This window comes from Psittacula echo (assembly GCF_963264785.1).
Source record: "Psittacula echo genome assembly, chromosome: 30".
NCBI lineage: Eukaryota > Metazoa > Chordata > Aves > Psittaciformes > Psittacidae > Psittacula > Psittacula echo.
The window spans coordinates 1,063,942-1,082,068 of record NC_137765.1 but is presented as its reverse complement, the minus strand read 5'-3'; the positions used below and the strand labels follow the sequence as shown (position 1 = coordinate 1,082,068).

At 62.0% G+C, this 18,127-nt stretch overlaps 2 protein-coding genes across 2 annotated transcripts in view; both read left to right on the top strand.

The window, feature by feature from the left end:
• COL5A3 (collagen type V alpha 3 chain) overlaps positions 1 to 4,148 on the top strand; it is a gene marked incomplete at both ends in the record, with an annotated part of 30,760 nt that extends 26,612 nt beyond the window's left edge. The window contains 15 exons of the mRNA XM_080636201.1: positions 1,026 to 1,079; positions 1,204 to 1,257; positions 1,344 to 1,397; positions 1,490 to 1,597; positions 1,701 to 1,754; positions 1,832 to 1,885; positions 1,980 to 2,087; positions 2,195 to 2,248; positions 2,357 to 2,392; positions 2,484 to 2,537; positions 2,618 to 2,864; positions 2,945 to 3,057; positions 3,148 to 3,216; positions 3,291 to 3,527; positions 4,002 to 4,148. Coding sequence (XP_080492327.1) covers positions 1,026 to 1,079; positions 1,204 to 1,257; positions 1,344 to 1,397; positions 1,490 to 1,597; positions 1,701 to 1,754; positions 1,832 to 1,885; positions 1,980 to 2,087; positions 2,195 to 2,248; positions 2,357 to 2,392; positions 2,484 to 2,537; positions 2,618 to 2,864; positions 2,945 to 3,057; positions 3,148 to 3,216; positions 3,291 to 3,527; positions 4,002 to 4,148 — 1,443 coding nt within the window. The remainder of the gene's footprint in view (positions 1 to 1,025; positions 1,080 to 1,203; positions 1,258 to 1,343; positions 1,398 to 1,489; positions 1,598 to 1,700; positions 1,755 to 1,831; positions 1,886 to 1,979; positions 2,088 to 2,194; positions 2,249 to 2,356; positions 2,393 to 2,483; positions 2,538 to 2,617; positions 2,865 to 2,944; positions 3,058 to 3,147; positions 3,217 to 3,290; positions 3,528 to 4,001) is intronic.
• A 3,416-nt stretch (positions 4,149 to 7,564) lies between these two features.
• OLFM2 (olfactomedin 2) lies at positions 7,565 to 18,099 on the top strand (the record flags this gene model as incomplete). Its single annotated transcript, XM_080636172.1, has 6 exons — positions 7,565 to 7,702; positions 10,865 to 11,014; positions 12,008 to 12,163; positions 14,871 to 15,090; positions 15,310 to 15,416; positions 17,422 to 18,099. 6 exons carry the CDS (start codon positions 7,565 to 7,567, stop codon positions 18,097 to 18,099), a joined length of 1,449 nt encoding a protein of 482 aa, XP_080492298.1.
• Between the last annotated feature and the right edge of the window lie 28 nt (positions 18,100 to 18,127).

The window sequence follows — 18,127 nt, the reverse complement described above, 5'->3', positions numbered from 1 at the left end:
ATCCATCTCTCATCCATCCATCCATCCATCCATCCATCATCCATCCATCCATCCATCCATCATCCATCCATCATCCATCCATCCATCCATCCATCCATCCATCCCTAATCCATCCATCATCCATCCATCATCCATCCATCCATCATCCATCCATCCATCCATCCATCCCTCATCCATCCCTCATCCATCCATCATCCATCCATCCATCATCCATCCATCCATCCATCCATCCATCCATCCATCATCCATCCATCATCCATCCATCCATCCATCCATCCATCCATCCATCCATCCATCATCCATCCATCATCCATCCATCCATCATGCATCCATCATCCATCCATCCATCCATCCATCCATCCATCATCCATCCATCCATCCATCCATCCATCCATCCATCATCCATCCATCCATCATCCATCCATCATCCATCCATCATCCATCCATCCATCCATCCATCCATCCATCCATCATCCATCCATCATCCATCCATCCATCCATCATCCATCCATCCATCCATCCATCCATCCATCATCCATCCATCATCCATCCATCCATCCATCCATCCATCCATCATCCATCCATCATCCATCCATCCATCCATCATCCATCCATCATCCATCCATCCATCCATCCATCCATCCATCATCCATCCATCATCCATCCATCCATCCATCATCCATCATCCATCCATCCATCATCCATCCATCCATCCATCCATCCATCCATCATCCATCCATCCATCATCCATCCATCATCCATCCATCCATCCATCCATCATCCATCCATCCATTCATCCATTCATCATCCATCCATCCATCATCCATCCATCATCCATCCATCCATCCATCCATCCATCCATCCATCCATCCATCCATCATCCATCCATCCATCATCCATCCATCATCCATCCATCATCCATCCATCCATCATCCATCCATCCATCATCCATCCATCATCCATCATCCATCCATCCATCCATCCATCCATCCATCCATCCCTCATCCATCCCTCATCCATCACAGGGTCTGGATGGTGCTGCTGGAGAGAAGGGTGACAGCGGGGACCCCGGCCTTCCTGTGAGTGGGACAACTTGGGGGGCTCCTGGTCACATTCCCCCCTGCACTGGGGGGCTCTTGGACATCCCCCCCCAATCCCATGTGTGGGATTCCCTCATCCCGATCTCCATTGGCTTCATTGCAGGGTCCTCCGGGCGCCTCGGGGGAGCCGGGTCCCGCCGGTCCCCCCGGCCGCAGGGTGAGTAGGGGCAGGGTGATGCGGGGAGGGACCGAGCACTGACACGGGGCTGCCGCAGCTCCCGCTGTCCCTGTCCCCTCCTCCAGGGACCCATGGGACCCATGGGGCGCGAGGGCCGTCAAGGGGAGAAGGGGGCCAAGGTGAGCAGTGATGGGAACCCCCCCAATCCCGCCCCCATCCCTGCGCTTCCAGCGGCCTGGAGCCGGACCCAGCTCTGTCCTCCTGTCCCCAGGGACACCCTGGCACCGAGGGGCCACCGGGGAAGCCGGGTCCCACGGGAGCCCAGGGAGCACCGGGACAACCGGGCCCCGAGGGGCTGCGCGGGATCCCCGGCCCTGCCGTGAGTTGGGGACCCCCAGACCCCTCCATCAGCGCTTTGGGGGGGGGGGGGGGGGGGGGGGGCTCAGCCTCAGGCCCCTCTCCCACATTGGGGTCTCTTGCAGGGTGAACAAGGGCTGCTGGGGGCTCCGGGCCAAGCGGGACCCCCCGGCCCCATGGTGAGTGAGGGGTGGGTGAGCGCTGGGGACCGGGGACCTGAGCCAGGTCCCTTTGACACCCACTTGGCCTCTTGTAGGGTCCTATGGGGCTGCCCGGCCTCAAGGGAGACCCCGGCCACAAAGGAGATAAGGTGGGATGAGGGGATGCTCGTGCACAAGTTGGGGGGTCCCCGAGCCCCCCCATCCCCGGTCCTGGGGCTGCCTCCCACTGCCCTTTATCCCCAGGGCCACGCTGGCCTCATTGGCCTCATTGGACCACCAGGAGAGATGGGGGAGAAAGGAGACCAGGGGCTCCCCGGCATCCAGGGCCCCCCCGGACCCAAAGGGGACCCTGTGAGTGTTTGGTGTCACCCCCAAGCTTGGGGGGAATGGGGAAAGGGGGGGACACAAGGTCCAGGCCCCCCCTTGAGCACAGCAGTGATGCTGCCTCTTACCCACAGGGCCTGGCTGGACCCACGGGGCCCCCCGGACCCCCTGGCCCCCCCGGGCTCTTGGTGAGTATCTCCCCGCGCTGTGTGGGGCAGGGGGGACCCCAAGCCCCACTGAGGGGTCATGGGATGCTGCAGTGGGGTCCTCATCCAGCACCTTTCTCCTCCCCACAGGGTCCTTTGGGCCAGAAGGGTTCCAAAGGCTCCCCGGTGAGTGCTGCGGGAGATGGGGGGGGGGGGGTCCCATCCTTCCCCATTGCCCACAGTGGGTACCGTGATGCTGAGTCCTCTGCTTTTACAGGGTGCTCTTGGTCCCCGAGGTGACACCGGCCCCCCCGGCCCCCCGGGACCACCAGTGAGTAAAAGGATGCTCTGGTACCTCCTGGTCCCCCCACTCATCCCATCGCTGCCCCACATCCTCCTCCTGCATCCCAGGGCCGCCCGGCCGAGCTGCTGGAGCCGCTGCCCTCCAGCGGGCACCGGAGGCACCGCCGGGCGAGCGCGGGGGTCCAAGGGGAACGGGAGGAGCCCCCCCCGGGTCCCGAGGGGCTGGAGGAGGCGTTGGCATCGCTCCGGTCCCTCCGCACCGAGGTGGAGCAGCTCCGCAGGCCCTTGGGCACCGCCGAGAGCCCGGCGCGGGTCTGCAGCGAGCTGCGGCTCTGCCACCCACACCTCCGCGACGGTGAGCGCCGAGGGGATGCAGGGATGCTCCGCGGTGCTCAGGGATGGCCTGGACCATATCCCCGTGGCTGTGCTTCCCAGGGCAGTACTGGATTGATCCCAACCAGGGCTGCTCCCGCGACGCCTTCCGAGTGTTCTGCAACTTCACGGCGGGCGGCGAGACCTGTCTGTTCCCTGAGAAGAAGCTGGAGGCGGTGAGCGGGCAGCTGGAATATTCCAAGGGGGAAAAGGGCTTGGAAAAGCTTCCCCTTCCCAAGCCAACGCTGTCTCTGGCCTCCTCCCAGGTCCGCTTGGCTGCTTGGAGCAGGGAGAAACCGGGGACGTGGTTCAGCGCCTTCAAACGGGGCAGGAAGGTGGGTGCGAGGCAGGGGACGAGGCAGCCCCGTGCGTGGCATCCCCGGGGCTCCCATCCCACCCTTCCCTGCAGTTCTCCTACGTGGATGCGGATGGGAACGCCGTGCCCGTGCCCCAGCTCACCTTCCTGCGGCTGCTGAGCGCCGGCGCCCGCCAGAACTTCACCCTGAGCTGCCAAAACGCTGCTGCCTGGTTCGATGCCGGCGCCGGCACCTTCGCCAGGGCCCTGCGCTTCCGTGCGGCCAACGAGGAGGAGCTGGGACACAACCACCCCGCAGCCCCCATCCGTGCCCTGCACGACGGCTGCCAGGTCCGGGCCTCCGTCCATCACCTCCCTTATCCCCCTTCCCCATCCCAGCCTCCAGAGAGGATGAGAACCATGGCATGGGCTGGGTTGGAAAGGACCTGAAGCTCACCCGGTTCCAACCCCTTGCCACGGGCAGGGATGCCTCCCACTAGAGCCAGGGAGCCCCCATCCTTGGGCACTGCCAGGGATGGTTCATCCAACCCTTCTCCATTCAACCCCTCCCAGTGTCCCACTGCCCTCTTCCTTATCTCCAACCGGAACATCCCTGTTTCAACCCGAACCCATCCCTCCCTGATGAAGATCTCTCTCCAAGCATCCTTGTAGCCCCTTTCAGACACTGGAAGCTGCTCCGAGGTCTCCACGCAGCTTCTGTTCTCCATCCCCAATGTTCCCCGCCTGGCTCCGTACGGAAGCTGCTCCAAGCTGACCATTCCCAACGTTCTCCTATGGGAGCCGCTCATCTCCTTCTTCCCGCAGGGACGCCGCGGCCAGGAGCGGACGGTGCTGGAAGTGGCCTCATCCCGCGTGGAGCGGTTCCCTCTGATGGATGTGGCCGTGCTTGACTTCGGGGGCACCAACCAGAAGTTCGGCTTCGAGCTGGGCCCCGTCTGCTTCAGGGGCTGATGCGCACAGGATGGGATGGGATGGGATGGGATGGGATGGGATGGGATGGGATGGGATGGGATGGAGCCGGGGGGGGGGTCCCTGCTCCCTCCGCCAGCCCCCGCCTTGTGCCAAGGATGCTGATCCAGGGAATACTCAGGACTCTGAGCTGCCCCTCCTGCCTGCACGGAACCCCCTTATTTATACACCCCGCTTGGGGGGGGACACACACACACACAACCGGGGCAGGGCCCCCCTCGCAAGTTAAAGAGGGGGTCCAAGACATCCCCCCCTTGCCCATGGTGCTACAACGCTCCCATAGTGAAGCACTGGATGTGCCCTCGGTGAAGCCCATCCCGGTGTTCCCGAGGGTGGGATGGGTTAAAACCCCCTCCTCCTTCAGTCCGTGCTGGGGGTGCGAAATGGGGGACCCCCCCCCCCCAGGCGCACGGCAGAGGGGACACGGGGAGGTGGGGACCTTGCTCCGATGCCGGTTGCTGTCCGATAAAACCTGTATCCAAGTGTCTCCCCCCACCAATTCTCGATGGTTTCCATGGAAATGGGGCAGGTTTGATGGGGGGGGGGGGGGGCTGCGCACCCCAAACCGGGCTCCGTGACACCCTGAGGCTGCTCCCCTGCATCCCCCCTTCTCCATCCGTCATCCTCCGATGGAGCATCCCGATCCCAAACCCCATCCCCACGGACCTCGGAGCGGGGACCGGGACCGGGGCTGCCCCCCCCCTTCCCCAAACCCCCATCTCCGGGGACCGGTGCCCCCAAACCCGCACCCCCGAGACCCCGTAGCGGGGCCCGGGTGCCCCTCGGCCGCTTCCCGGTTCGGTTCCGCCCCTCCCGGCCCGCTCCGACGCCTCCAGCTCCCGTTACCGGAGCCGCTGCTGCAGCCGGGAGCGGCCGGTACCGGTCGGAGCGGGGCGGAGGTGGGGGGGGGAGAGGCGGCGCGGACAAAGGCGGCGGCGGCGACGGCGGGGCCCGGCCCGGGGATGCGGCTGCGGCGGCGCTGAAGCGGCTGCGGCTCCGGTAACGGCTCCGGTAGCGGCTCCGGGGTCGGTGCCTTCAGGATGCGCTTCCTCCCCGGCCTCCTCCTCCTCCTCGCCGCCGGTTCCCCCGCGATGCAGGTAAGGGCGGGCGGGGGCGCCGCGGAGCGGGGCGGTTTGGGGGGGGGGGGGGGGGGATCGGTTCCTCTCCGTTCCCCCCCTCCCCTCTCCGTTAGCACCGGGGGTGTCCCCGGGGTGGGGACAACGGGGCCGCCCCATTGAGGGGTGCGCCCGGGGGTGCTCCCCGTGCCCAGTGTAGGGGGGGGGGATTTGGCTTCATCCCCGTGTCCCCCCCCCCATCGGCACCCATGGACCCCCCCACCCGCCATGAGGACAGCGGGGACCCGGCGCCGTGACACGTGGGTGATGGGCGGCCGTGGCGGGAGCAGCACATGGAGGAGGGCTGGGAAAGGCCGGGATCCATCCCATGGGCTGGGTGTGGATGTGGGATGCTGCTTGTGCCCGCCATAGGGATACCCTACATGGGGGGGGGGGGTAGGTACCCATCGGTGCCCCCCATAGGGATGCGCGGGGATGGACGCGTGGTCCATGCGTTGTTGTGGAGGCGTCGAGGCGAGGGGGAAGCTCCATGGCCCCATCCCTTGGGAATGCCACCGGCACCGAGATGGGGCTGGTTTGGCGGGGGGGGGGGGGTCCCTCCATGTGGGTCGGAGCCACCCAGGGCCCTGGCGCTGCTGGCAATGGAGCCGTTCCCTGATGAATATTCAGTGGCCGCTTTGCAGCCTGTTGCATATGCATGAGGGGGGGCAGGCGGGGTCCCCCCTGCAGCCCCTCCCCAGGTTTGGGGGTGCCATTGCGATGCTGGAGCCGGTTTGGGGCTGGGATGGGGTCCCCAGTGTGGTCCTACCCCCCCCCCGCCTCCTATCCCCAAGCAGCGGGGATGCGGGACCCCAGAATCGCCCCCTTTTGTGGGGCAGGATGTGGGTCTAGGAGGGGTTGCAATGGCTTGGGGGGCACTGCAATGGGGCGAGGAAGAGATGAAGGAGGTTTGGGAGTGCTCCTGTGCGCCCCCCCCCCTTCCTTTGAGTGTGAGATGGGGGGTGGGAAGCTCTGCCCCATAGATGTGGGGTGAACCCCCCCCAAACCAGGTCCTTGATGCGGCAGCTGCTTGTTGGGGGGCAGAGAGCGGGGACACCCGATGGTCCCCTATGGGGTCACATCCCCGCTTTGGGTGCCCCTGGGTGCTTGAGGGGGGGTCTTAGAGGTGGCTCCCACCTCGTCCCTGGCCACGTTTGGGTCTGGTTACCCCAAAAGCAGAGGGGGGCCCCCCAAAAACCCGCGGTTTGGAGGCACTGGGGGGGTCCGGGGAGGGGTTGGGGGGGGCTTTCCCCATGGGACCCCCTGCACTGCTCCCGTCTCCCCACGCGGTGGCGCTGCGGGACCGCGGCGTCGGGCGACGGAGGCGGAAACGGGGCGAGGATGCTCAAAGCCAAAGCGGGGACCGGGGTGGGGGGGGTCAGGGTGGGCACCCCCCGGTTGAGCTCCGGAAGGGGTTTGGGGGGGTCCGGGGGGACCCCGATGCCAAGGGAGGGGGCGATGGGGGGTCCCTGGAGAGAGGGTGGAGATGAGGATTTGGGGGTGCTGGGGGGGGGCCCTGCAGCTTCCACATCAGGCTTGGGGGGGGGGGCGAGGTCCTTGGTGCTGCACCAGAGTAAGGGGGAGCAGGGGAGCCCGGGGGTGCTGCACCCCCAAACCGGGGGTATCCGGGGTCCTGCTCCCCTACATTAGGATCTATGGAGGTCCTGCACCCCCAAACCGGGGGTATCCGGGGTCCTGCTCCCCTACATTAGGATCTATGGGGGTGCTGCACCCCCAAACCGGGGGTATCCGGGGTCCTGCTCCCCTACATTAGGATCTATGGGGGTGCTGCACCCCCAAACCGGGGATATCCGGGGTCCTGCTCCCCTACATTAGGATCTATGGGGGTGTTGCACCCCCAAACCGGGGGTATCCGGGGTCCTGCTCCCCTACATTAGGATCTATGGGGGTGCTGCACCCCCAAACCGGGGGTATCCGGGGTCCTGCTCCCCTACATTAGGATCTATGGGGGTGCTGCACCCCCAAACCGGGGGTCTCCGAGGTCCTGCTCCCCATCCCCTGCTCCGCACCGACCAGACCCGCCCCAAGCCGGGGCCGTGCCGGGTGGGACCGCCCCAAGCCGGGGCCGTACCGGGCTGGCCGGGGGCCAGCGGTGCCGACGTCACTCCGGAGCGGCGCCGGGCCCGTTATAAAGGGCTCGCTCGCAGGCGGCGCGACCGGTACCACGGTACCGGGGAGGGGGGTTAAGGGGGGGGTGTGTTTTTAAACGGGAGGGACCGGGCGGGGGGGGTGTGATGGGCATGAGGCGGCGGCGGCGGCGAAATGACGGTGCCGCTGCTGAAGATCGGGGCCGTGCTCAGCACCATGGCCATGGTCACCAATTGGATGTCCCAGACCCTGCCCTCGCTCGTGGGGCTCAACGGCACCGCCGTGTCCCGGGCCGGCACCTCCGAGAAGATCGTGAGTGAGCCCCGGTAACGGGGAGCACCGGGACCGGGGCTGGGAATGGAGCGGGAGCGCGGCGGGGCGGGGGGGGGGGGGAATGACCGGGATGCGGCGCGGAGCTGCGCCACCGGTACCGGCACCCGCGGATGCAGCGCATCGGGACAGCCCCCCCCATCCCCGGGTCTGGGGACCCCCCCTTTGCCTTCCCCTGCGCACCCCAACATCCTCCTTTGCTCGCAAAGAGAAGTGCAGCGGGACCCCCCCTCTTCCATCCCCTCCGGGGTATGGGGACCCCCATTCGCTTTCTTCTTACCCCCCATTCATGAGCACCCCATATTCCCAAAGCGAAGGGCATCGGGACCCCCCCTCTTCCGCCCTCCGTGTATGGGGACCCCCGTTGGTTTTTTTCATCCCCCCCATTCATGGGCACCCCAACATCCTCCTTTCCCAAAGCAAAGTGCTCCGGGACCCCCCCCCCCCCGCGGCTCTACTGGGGATTCCCGACCATGGAACCCCCCCTCCTGCACAGGGATCCCCTTAAAGGGGAGCCCCCCATGGGGGCTGGGGGCTTCCAATGGAGAAGACCCCCATGGGGGGCTCCTCACCCCCTTTTTCCCCCTGTTTCTGGGGGCTGGGGGGGGGTCTGGACCCCCACCTGGAGGTGCTTTTGGCCAGAGGAGGGGGTGAACCCCTTGGTTCGCACCCTGGGTCGCGGTTCTTGGGGGCTTCTCCCTCCCCATCCTCGGGGCACCCCAAATTCTCCTTCACCCCACTGAGAGCAATGGGGGGGGGGGGCTGTGCTTGTGGGGGCAGGTTTTGGGGGTGCTGGGTCCTTTGGGATCGACCTGCCTTGGGCTGATGCCAATCCAAGCCCCGATGACCCATCCGATCGGGAACCCCGATGGGGACCGTTCCCAAGGGATGAGCGCAGACGATGCCTCCATCGCCGCAGCCCGGTGCGCGGCGCCAGGGTCTCACCGGGCGCTTTGCGGGGCAATTAACGGCGCCCCGGTAATTGGCTCCTCATTAAGCACCCTTCGGTGCTCCTTGTAACGCCATCAATCACCGCCGTTAATGCGGCTGGAACGGGCGCGACGAGAGCCGGGGGCTGCGATGCTGCTCCGGGAGCTGGGTTCCGCCGAGCAGCGCCTTTCCCCTTGCTGCTGCCTTACCCCGGTGCCGCTGGTCCCCAGCGCATCCCTTCCCCGTCTCTTTGGGACCCTGGAAGCCCCTGATCCAGACGACAGCGGCTCCTTGTCCGGAGCTGGATGTCCCCAGCCTCAGGCCTCGCCATCAGCAGCACCGGGACCGCGGTTCCCGACTGACCGGATACCGGAGCATCCTTTGTAGTGGCTCCCAAAGAAGGAGCAAGGATGCGGTGGCTTCTTGCGGGGCCGATCCGGGGTGTCCTGGGACCCCCGAACCCCGGCTCTGGCTGCTTGGGGACCCCTGAGAAGGGTCGGGATGCTCCGAAAGCTCCCCCCGGCTCCGGTAGCATCAGTTTCCTCCCGTGCCGAGCCGCGGGATCCAGGGAGCTCTAATTAATAACCCCGTTATTAATTGCAAAGGCTGCGTTTAACCTCAGCTGATGCCGCCGGGGCTCCCCCCCCACCCCCGGGGCGCCGCAATGGGCAGGCGCAGGCAGCGCTGCCCCAGCTCCATCCCATGGGATCCTCCGCAGGGCTGGATGCGGCCGGAGCGCATCGCCCCGGGTCCAGCGCTCGCCCGCATCCCGGGGTGCTGGGGATGAACCCCAGCTCTTAGCGCTGGGTGAAGCCCAATGGTGCAGGCGGAGCAGCGCTGGCAGCTTCCAGAGCTCCTGCAGCCCTGGATCCCGGCATCAATTATGCATTAGCCCTCTATAAAGTATTGATGTCTGCCTGCTGCCGACAGGGAAACGGTTCCTCGGCGGCTCCGGATGCGCCACACGGCTCATTTTTGGGGGAAGAAACGAAGCTTTTGGTGCTCCTTGGGGTGGGACCTGTTGGATGTGGCTGCTGAGCCCTTCCTGCACCCGGTTTTGGATGGGGGGAGCCTTTCCCAACGTAGGGATGTGATGAGCAGGCACCCATCAATTCACCTGCTGCAGCTGGCGCGGTGCCATCCGCCGGTGCGATGCCGACCGCATCCAAAGGGACTGTTCCTGGTCCCCTGCATCACCAAGCTCCAGCTCTGCTGGGCTGAATGAGCCCTTTATTGCCCTCCCCTCGGTTAAATGCAGGATTTAAAGCACCTCCAGGTCGTTTATCCCAGCCCTGAGCCAGGTTTGGCCCCCACCGCGTTCAATAAATCCCTTCTATATGAAACATATGGAGCCAAGCGTGGACCCCAGCTTGTTGCAGGGGAAGGGATGGTTCCCCCTTTGGGTGAGCAAGGCGTTTGCTCCTCATTTTCATAATGGATGATTATGAATTCCCCATGAAACGCTAAAAGGCCCCATGGAAAACCGCTGGATCGTGTCATGAATGCATCAGGAGAAGGGAGGCAGGGAAGGAAATGATGCTTCTCCGCTCGGTTTTGGGGCTGAATGTGGTGGGATGCAGCTGGAAAGAGGGAATGGGCAGCAAAGTCTGAAGCGGTGTCCCCCCCCCCAATCCTTGGAAAAGCCACAACTGGATGGGAAAAGGGAATGCTTGGATGGGGAAAGGGAATGCTTGGATGGGGAAAGGGAATGCTTGGATGGGGAAAGGGAATGCTTGGGTGGCTGGGTCCCACCACTGTCAAAGGGACTCAGGATCCAAAGGGAAGGAATTAACAACCAATACTCGTAGCTCCGCTTCATCTGCAGCAGAAGCAATTCCTGCCTCGTCAAGTCTATTAGTGGGGAATAACACGGGAAGAGGAAGGAAGAGGAAGGAGGGGAGGGAGGGAGGAAGGTGGGAGGTGATGAAGAGCATTTCCTCATCGTTCTCACTGTCATTTCGCAGCCAGGAAGCTGAAATCACCCTGTTTGGAGCAGGTTACAGCAGAACCAGCTTGGGGGGTGGGGGGTGGATATTAAAGACCCTGGATAAAAGGCCTGGAAGGAGGGAAAACCTCGGAACAGGATGGGATGAGAGCAAGGAAGCCCCTTCCCATCTCTCTTATAGCCCCTGTGGGTACTGGAGGGGCTGGGATGCTCTGGGCACTGGGAATTGTGGCTCCGGCATCTGACCCCCTCCCTGCTGTGTCCCGCAGACCCTGTTCCAGAGCCCCGACGAGGGCTGGCAGGTTTACACCTCGGCACAAGCCCCCGATGGCAAATGCCTGTGCACGGCCGTGATCCCGGTGCAGGGCTCCTGCTCCCGGGACCTGCGCAGCCACCAGCTCCGGCGGCTCATGGAGAAGGTGAGGCCGAGCCCGATGGGGATGGGGACGCTGGGGATGAAGGGAGCCCAAAGCTCATTCATGGCCCTGCCGTGGGCAGGGGCACCTTCCATTGGAGCAGGATGCTCCAACCTGGCCTTGAACACTGCCAGGGATGGGGCATCCAAACCTTCTCTGTTCAACCCATCCCAGTGTCCCAGCACCCTCATGGGGAAGAGCTCATCTCCGTCTCCCCTCTGGCAGGTTAAAGCCGTTCCCATTGTCCCATCCCTCCATCCCTTGCCCAAAGCTCCTCTCCAGGTTTCCTATAGCTCCTTTAAGCACTGGAAGTCCTATCCTGCTGCTCACTGCTCCGAGCATCCCATTTGCACCCATTACGGTGTCACCGCAGCGCATCTTGTTCCCATGGTGCCCTCCTCACACAGATCAAACACGGCTTGAAACGAGCTCTGGGATCACATCCCATGAGCCAAAATGATGTCCAATGGAAGCAGGGTGGTTTCCCACGGCGGCTCCATGATCCCAACCTCTTCCCTATGGGCTTTGCAGCAACGCTTGAGGCTGTTCCTGACAGAGCTCCCTCATTCCCCAGGTTCTCCCACACCACAAACCCCATTAAACCTGTATTATAAGGCGCTGCAACCCGTCCTCGGGAGGAGCTCCTTTCCACAGCTCCATAAATACCAGCAGGGCCGGTGCTAATAAATAAATCAGTGCCTGAGGAACATGATCACGTCGGTGCCGTTTGGAAGCCTGGAAGTAAAATAACCTCGGTTGCTGATGGAATGAAGGAGTGAAAATGCATTGATTGAGGCTGGGGGGGGGGTTAAACCCCAAATCACGGCTGAAGCAGGAGTAAACCGCACTGATTGATGCTGCAGGGGGAAGGGACTGCTCCTTTTTGGCCATTGGTGCCCTGAGGATGGGGGTACTGGGATGTCCCTTCCCCATTTGTTAGCAGCAAAGGGCTTAAACAGAGCAAGGGCTTCATCCCCCCCCCATCCCTCCGTGCAGGTGCAGAACATTTCTCAGTCCATGGAAGTGCTGGACCTCCGCACATACCGGGACCTCCAGTACGTCCGCAACACCGAGGCCCTGATGAAGGGCTTGGACTCCAGGCTGAAGGTGGCTGCTGAGAGCCAGAAGAGCCTCAATGCCAAGAGCTTCCAGGTGAGTCTATCCCACTCCAATGCCTCTTGAATCCCACGATCCCTGGCTGAGCTTCCCTGTGGTGGTCCAGAGCTGAGCATCCCTGCAGTGATCCCAGGGCTGAGCATCCCTGCGGTGATCCCAGGGCTGAGCATCCCTGCGGTGGTCCAGAGCTGAGCATCCCTGCGGTGATCCCAGGGCTGAGCATCCCTGCGGTGATCCCAGAGCTGAGCATCCCTGCGGTGATCCCAGGGCTGAGCATCCCTGCAATGATCCCAGGGCTGAGCATCCCTGCGGTGATCCCAGGGCTGAGCATCCCTGCAATGATCCCAGGGCTGAGCATCCCTGCGGTGATCCCAGGGCTGAGCATCCCTGCGGTGATCCCAGAGCTGAGCATCCCTGCAATGATCCCAGGGCTGAGCATCCCTGCGGTGATCCCAGGGCTGAGCATCCCTGCAATGATCCCAGGGCTGAGCATCCCTGCGGTGATCCCAGGGCTGAGCATCCCTGCAATGATCCCAGGGCTGAGCATCCCTGCGGTGATCCCAGGGCTGAGCATCCCTGCGGTGATCCCAGGGCTGAGCATCCCTGCGGTGATCCCAGAGCTGAGCATCCCTGCAATGATCCCAGGGCTGAGCATCCCTGCGGTGATCCCAGGGCTGAGCATCCCTGCAGTGATCCCAGGGCTGAGCATCCCTGTGGTGATCCCAGGGCTGAGCATCCCTGCGGTGATCCCAGGGCTGAGCATCCCTGCAATGATCCCAGGGCTGAGCATCCCTGTGGTGATCCCAGGGCTGAGCATCCCTGCGGTGATCCCAGAGCTGAGCATCCCTGCGGTGATCCCAGAGCTGAGCATCCCTGCGGTGATCCCAGGGCTGAGCATCCCTGCGGTGATCCCAGGGCTGAGCATCCCTGCAATGATCCCAGGGCTGAGCATCCCTGCGGTGATCCCAGGGCTGAGCATCCCTGCGGTGATCCCAGAGCTGAGCATCCCTGCAATGATCCCAGGGCTGAGCATCCCTGCGGTGATCCCAGGGCTGAGCATCCCTGCGGTGATCCCAGAGCTGAGCATCCCTGCGGTGATCCCAGGGCTGAGCATCCCTGCAATGATCCCAGGGCTGAGCATCCCTGCAATGATCCCAGGGCTGAGCATCCCTGCGGTGATCCCAGGGCTGAGCATCCCTGCGGTGATCCCAGAGCTGAGCATCCCTGCAATGATCCCAGGGCAGAGATGGCCGATTCCCAGCCCATCTGGCTGCAAACAGACCTCTTGAATTCCACATTCCCTGGTAAAGCCGCGATCCCACCAGCGCCCTGTGTGGATCAATGCAGCCTCTGAGTCAATGCTGTCCCCAGAACATCCCATTACCCCCCCGCCGGGCACCGGGTTATTTTGGGAGCCTCAAGGCTTCATCCTGACAAGTAAAGAGCGTTTCTGTCTCGGGAGCAGCCGGCTCCTGGCACTGGAATGGGCTGGAGGATGCTCAGGTGGATGCAAGGTACTGAGGTTGGAGACGAGACATTGATCTGGTGTGATCACAGCGGGAGGTGCTGAGCCCCGCTCCGGGATGCGATCCCAGCAGGACCCGGGAATGCTGCCCTGGTAGAAGGAAAGGCGAGGAAGGAGGAAGGGGGCTGGCTCGTTCCCAGGAATCCCCCTGAGCTGTGGAATGCGGAGCGGGACGGGGTTGGTGTGGATTTACAGCGTCCTTGAGCAAAGGAGACCCGCTGGAGCTGCTCGGAGCCAGGGTCAGGTCCCTGCCGTGCTTCCTACTGCTGCTCCCCACTGCTGCTCCCCACTGCTGCTCCCCACTGCTGCTTCCCAATGCTGTTTGCCTGCCGTGCTGGCATGGTGCCTGGCACAGGCTGGGTTTATCCACGGCTTCCTGGGGTCTAAGCATCCTCGTGGTGATCCTAGGTCTGAGCATCCTTGTGGTGATCCCAGAGCTGAGCATCCCTGTGGTGATCCCAGAGCTGAGCATCCCCGTGGTGATCCAGGGGCTGAGCATCCCTGTGGTGATCCAGGGGCTGAGCATCCCCGTGGTGATCCCAGAGCTGAGCATCCCCGTGGTGATCCCAGAGCTGAGTATCCCCATGGTGATCCTAGGTCTGAGCATCCCCGTGGTGATCCAGGGGCTGAGCATCCCCGTGGTGATCCCAGAGCTGAGCATCCCCGTGGTGATCCCAGAGCTGAGCATCCCCATGGTGATCCTAGGTCTGAGCATCCCCGTGGTGATCCCAGAGCTGAGCATCCCCATGGTGATCCTAGGTCTGAGCATCCCCGTGGTGATCCAGGGGCTGAGCATCCCCGTGGTGATCCCAGAGCTGAGCATCCCCATGGTGATCCTAGGTCTGAGCATCCCCGTGGTGATCCCAGAGCTGAGCATCCCCGTGGTGATCCCAGAGCTGAGCATCCCCGTGGTGATCCTAGGTCTGAGCATCCCCGTGGTGATCCAGGGGCTGAGCATCCCTGCAGTGGTCCCAGAGCTGAGCATCGCTGCAGTGATTTTGCCACCCTGGTCCTGACCTAGAGCTCTCTCTTGTTCTCAGCCCCCAGCACCAGCCCTGCCCTTTCCTGCATCCCTTCCGTGCAGAGCATCACTCCGTGCCCAGCCACCACGGATGCTGCTGTACTGGGGATGAGCAGAGGGACCCCAGACATGGGGACAGGCACCAGCAGGCTGCGGGAAGGGCTTCACTTGGGGGTGTTTTGTGTCCCCTTACACAGGAGCTCAAGGACAAGATGACGGAGCTGCTGCCCCTGATGCCCGTCCTGGACCAGTACAAGTCGGACACGAGGCTGATTGTGCACCTCAAGGAGGAGGTGAGGAACCTCTCCGGGAGCCTTCTGGCCATCCAAGAGGAGATGGGTGCCTACGACTACGAGGAGCTGCAGCAGCGGGTGCTGATGCTGGAGGCCCGGCTGCACGCCTGCATGCAGAAGCTGGGTATGATCCCCACTTCCCCTTCCTCAGAGATAGCTGCCGGGACCTTTTCCATGAGCATTTCCCATCCTGCTGCCGGTCCCCATCCCCTGAGTCTCCTGTGGGTCCATGGGGTGATGGGAGTCGTGGTCCCTCCCCGCTCAGGGACCAGGGGGACCCAGGCAGCATCCTGATCCCTGATTCGCATCCCTAACTCCAAACTCGTTCCCTGCCCCGTTCCAGGCTGCGGGAAGCTGACGGGTGTCAGTAACCCCATCACCATCCGAGCATCCGGATCCCGCTTCGGGTCGTGGATGACGGACACGATGACGCCCAGCGCCGACACCCGGGTGAGTGGCACAGGGCACCCGTGGGGATGCCACGGCCCTGCCTGATGCCCCTGCACGCTGCCTGAGGTCCATGTGCCCTGGCGCACAGTCCTTGGGGTCCAGGCACCTTGGTGCACACTCATTGATGCACTCATTGATGCACACACATTGCACACACAGTGATGCACACACAGTGATGCACACACATTGCACACACAGTGATGCACACACACTGATGCACACACATTGCACACACAGTGATGCACACACAGTGATGCACACACATTGCACACACACTGATGCACACACATTGATGCACACACACTGATGCACACACATTGATGCACACACACTGATGCACACACATTGCACACACACTGATGCACACACACTGATGCACACACATTGCACACACACTGATGCACACACATTGCACACACACTGATGCACACACACTGATGCACACACATTGCACACACATTGATGCACACACACTGATGCACACACACTGATGCACACACATTACACACACACTGATGCACACACATTGATGCACACACACTGATGCACACACACTGATGCACACACACTGATGCACACACATTGCACACACACTGATGCACACACATTACACACACACTGATGCACACACATTGATGCACACACACTGATGCACACACATTGCACACACACTGATGCACACACACTGATGCACACACACTGATGCACACACACTGATGCACACACATTGCACACACACTGATGCACACACACTGATGCACACACACTGATGCACACACATTACACACACACTGATGCACACACATTACACACACACTGATGCACACACATTGCACACACACTGATGCACACACATTGCACACACACTGATGCACACACATTGATGCACACACACTGATGCACACACATTACACACACACTGATGCACACACAGTGATGCACACACACTGATGCACACACATTGATGCACACACACTGATGCACACACACTGATGCACACACATTACACACACACTGATGCACACACATTGATGCACACACACTGATGCACACACACTGATGCACACACACTGATGCACACACATTGCACACACACTGATGCACACGCATTACACACACACTGATGCACACACATTGATGCACACACACTGATGCACACACACTGATGCACACACATTGCACACACACTGATGCACACGCATTACACACACACTGATGCACACACATTGATGCACACACACTGATGCACACACATTGCACACACACTGATGCACACACACTGATGCACACACATTGCACACACACTGATGCACACACACTCATGCACACACATTACACACACACTGATGCACACACATTGCACACACACTGATGCACACACATTGCACACACACTGATGCACACACACTGATGCACACACACTGATGCACACACACTGATGCACACACATTGCACACACACTGATGCACACACACTGATGCACACACACTGATGCACACACATTACACACACACTGATGCACACACATTGCACACACACTGATGCACACACATTGCACACACACTGATGCACACACACTGATGCACACACACTGATGCACACACATTACACACACACTGATGCACACACATTGCACACACACTGATGCACACACACTGATGCACACACACTGATGCACACACATTGCACACACACTGATGCACACACACTGATGCACACACACTGATGCACACACATTGATGCACACACACTGATGCACACACACTGATGCACACACACTGATGCACACACATTGCACACACACTGATGCACACACATTGCACACACCTTGCACACACATTGACGCACCCATTGATGCCCACCCCCCCCGACGCACACTCCCTATCACGTGGCTGCACGTGCTGGGCAGGGATGCGTGTGCCCGGGACACGTGGACACGGGTCATGTCCGTGTGTCCCCCTCACTGTGCTCCGCGGGGCCCCATCCTGCCCCTCTCCCGCCGCAGGTCTGGTACATGGACGGTTACTACAAGGGCCGGCGCGTGCTGGAGTTCCGCACCATGAACGACTTCGTGACGGGGCAGAACTTCGTGCAGCACCTCCTGCCTCACCCCTGGGCCGGCACCGGGCACGTGGTCTACAACGGCTCCCTCTACTACAACAAGTACCAGAGCAACATCGCCGTCAAGTACCACTTCCGCTCCCGCAGCGTGCTGGTGCAGCGCAGCCTGCCCGGCGCCGGCTACAACAACACCTTCCCCTACTCCTGGGGGGGCTTCTCCGACATCGACTTCATGGTGGACGAGAACGGGCTCTGGGCCGTGTACACCACGAACCAGAACGCCGGCAACATCGTGGTGAGCCGCATGGACCCGCACACGCTGGAGGTGCTGCGGAGCTGGGACACCGGGTACCCGAAGCGAAGCGCCGGCGAGTCCTTCCTCATCTGCGGCACGCTCTACGTCACCAACTCCCACCTGGCCGGCGCCAAGATCTACTTTGCCTACTACACAAACACTTCCAGCTACGAGTACACGGATATCCCCTTCCACAACCAGTATTCCCACATATCCATGCTGGACTACAACCCGCGGGAGAGGGTGCTTTACACTTGGAACAACGGCCACCAGGTCATCTACAACGTCACGCTCTTCCATGTCATAAAGACCTCGGGGGAGCTGTGACCCGGCGCCTCCGTTCTCCATCCCCAGC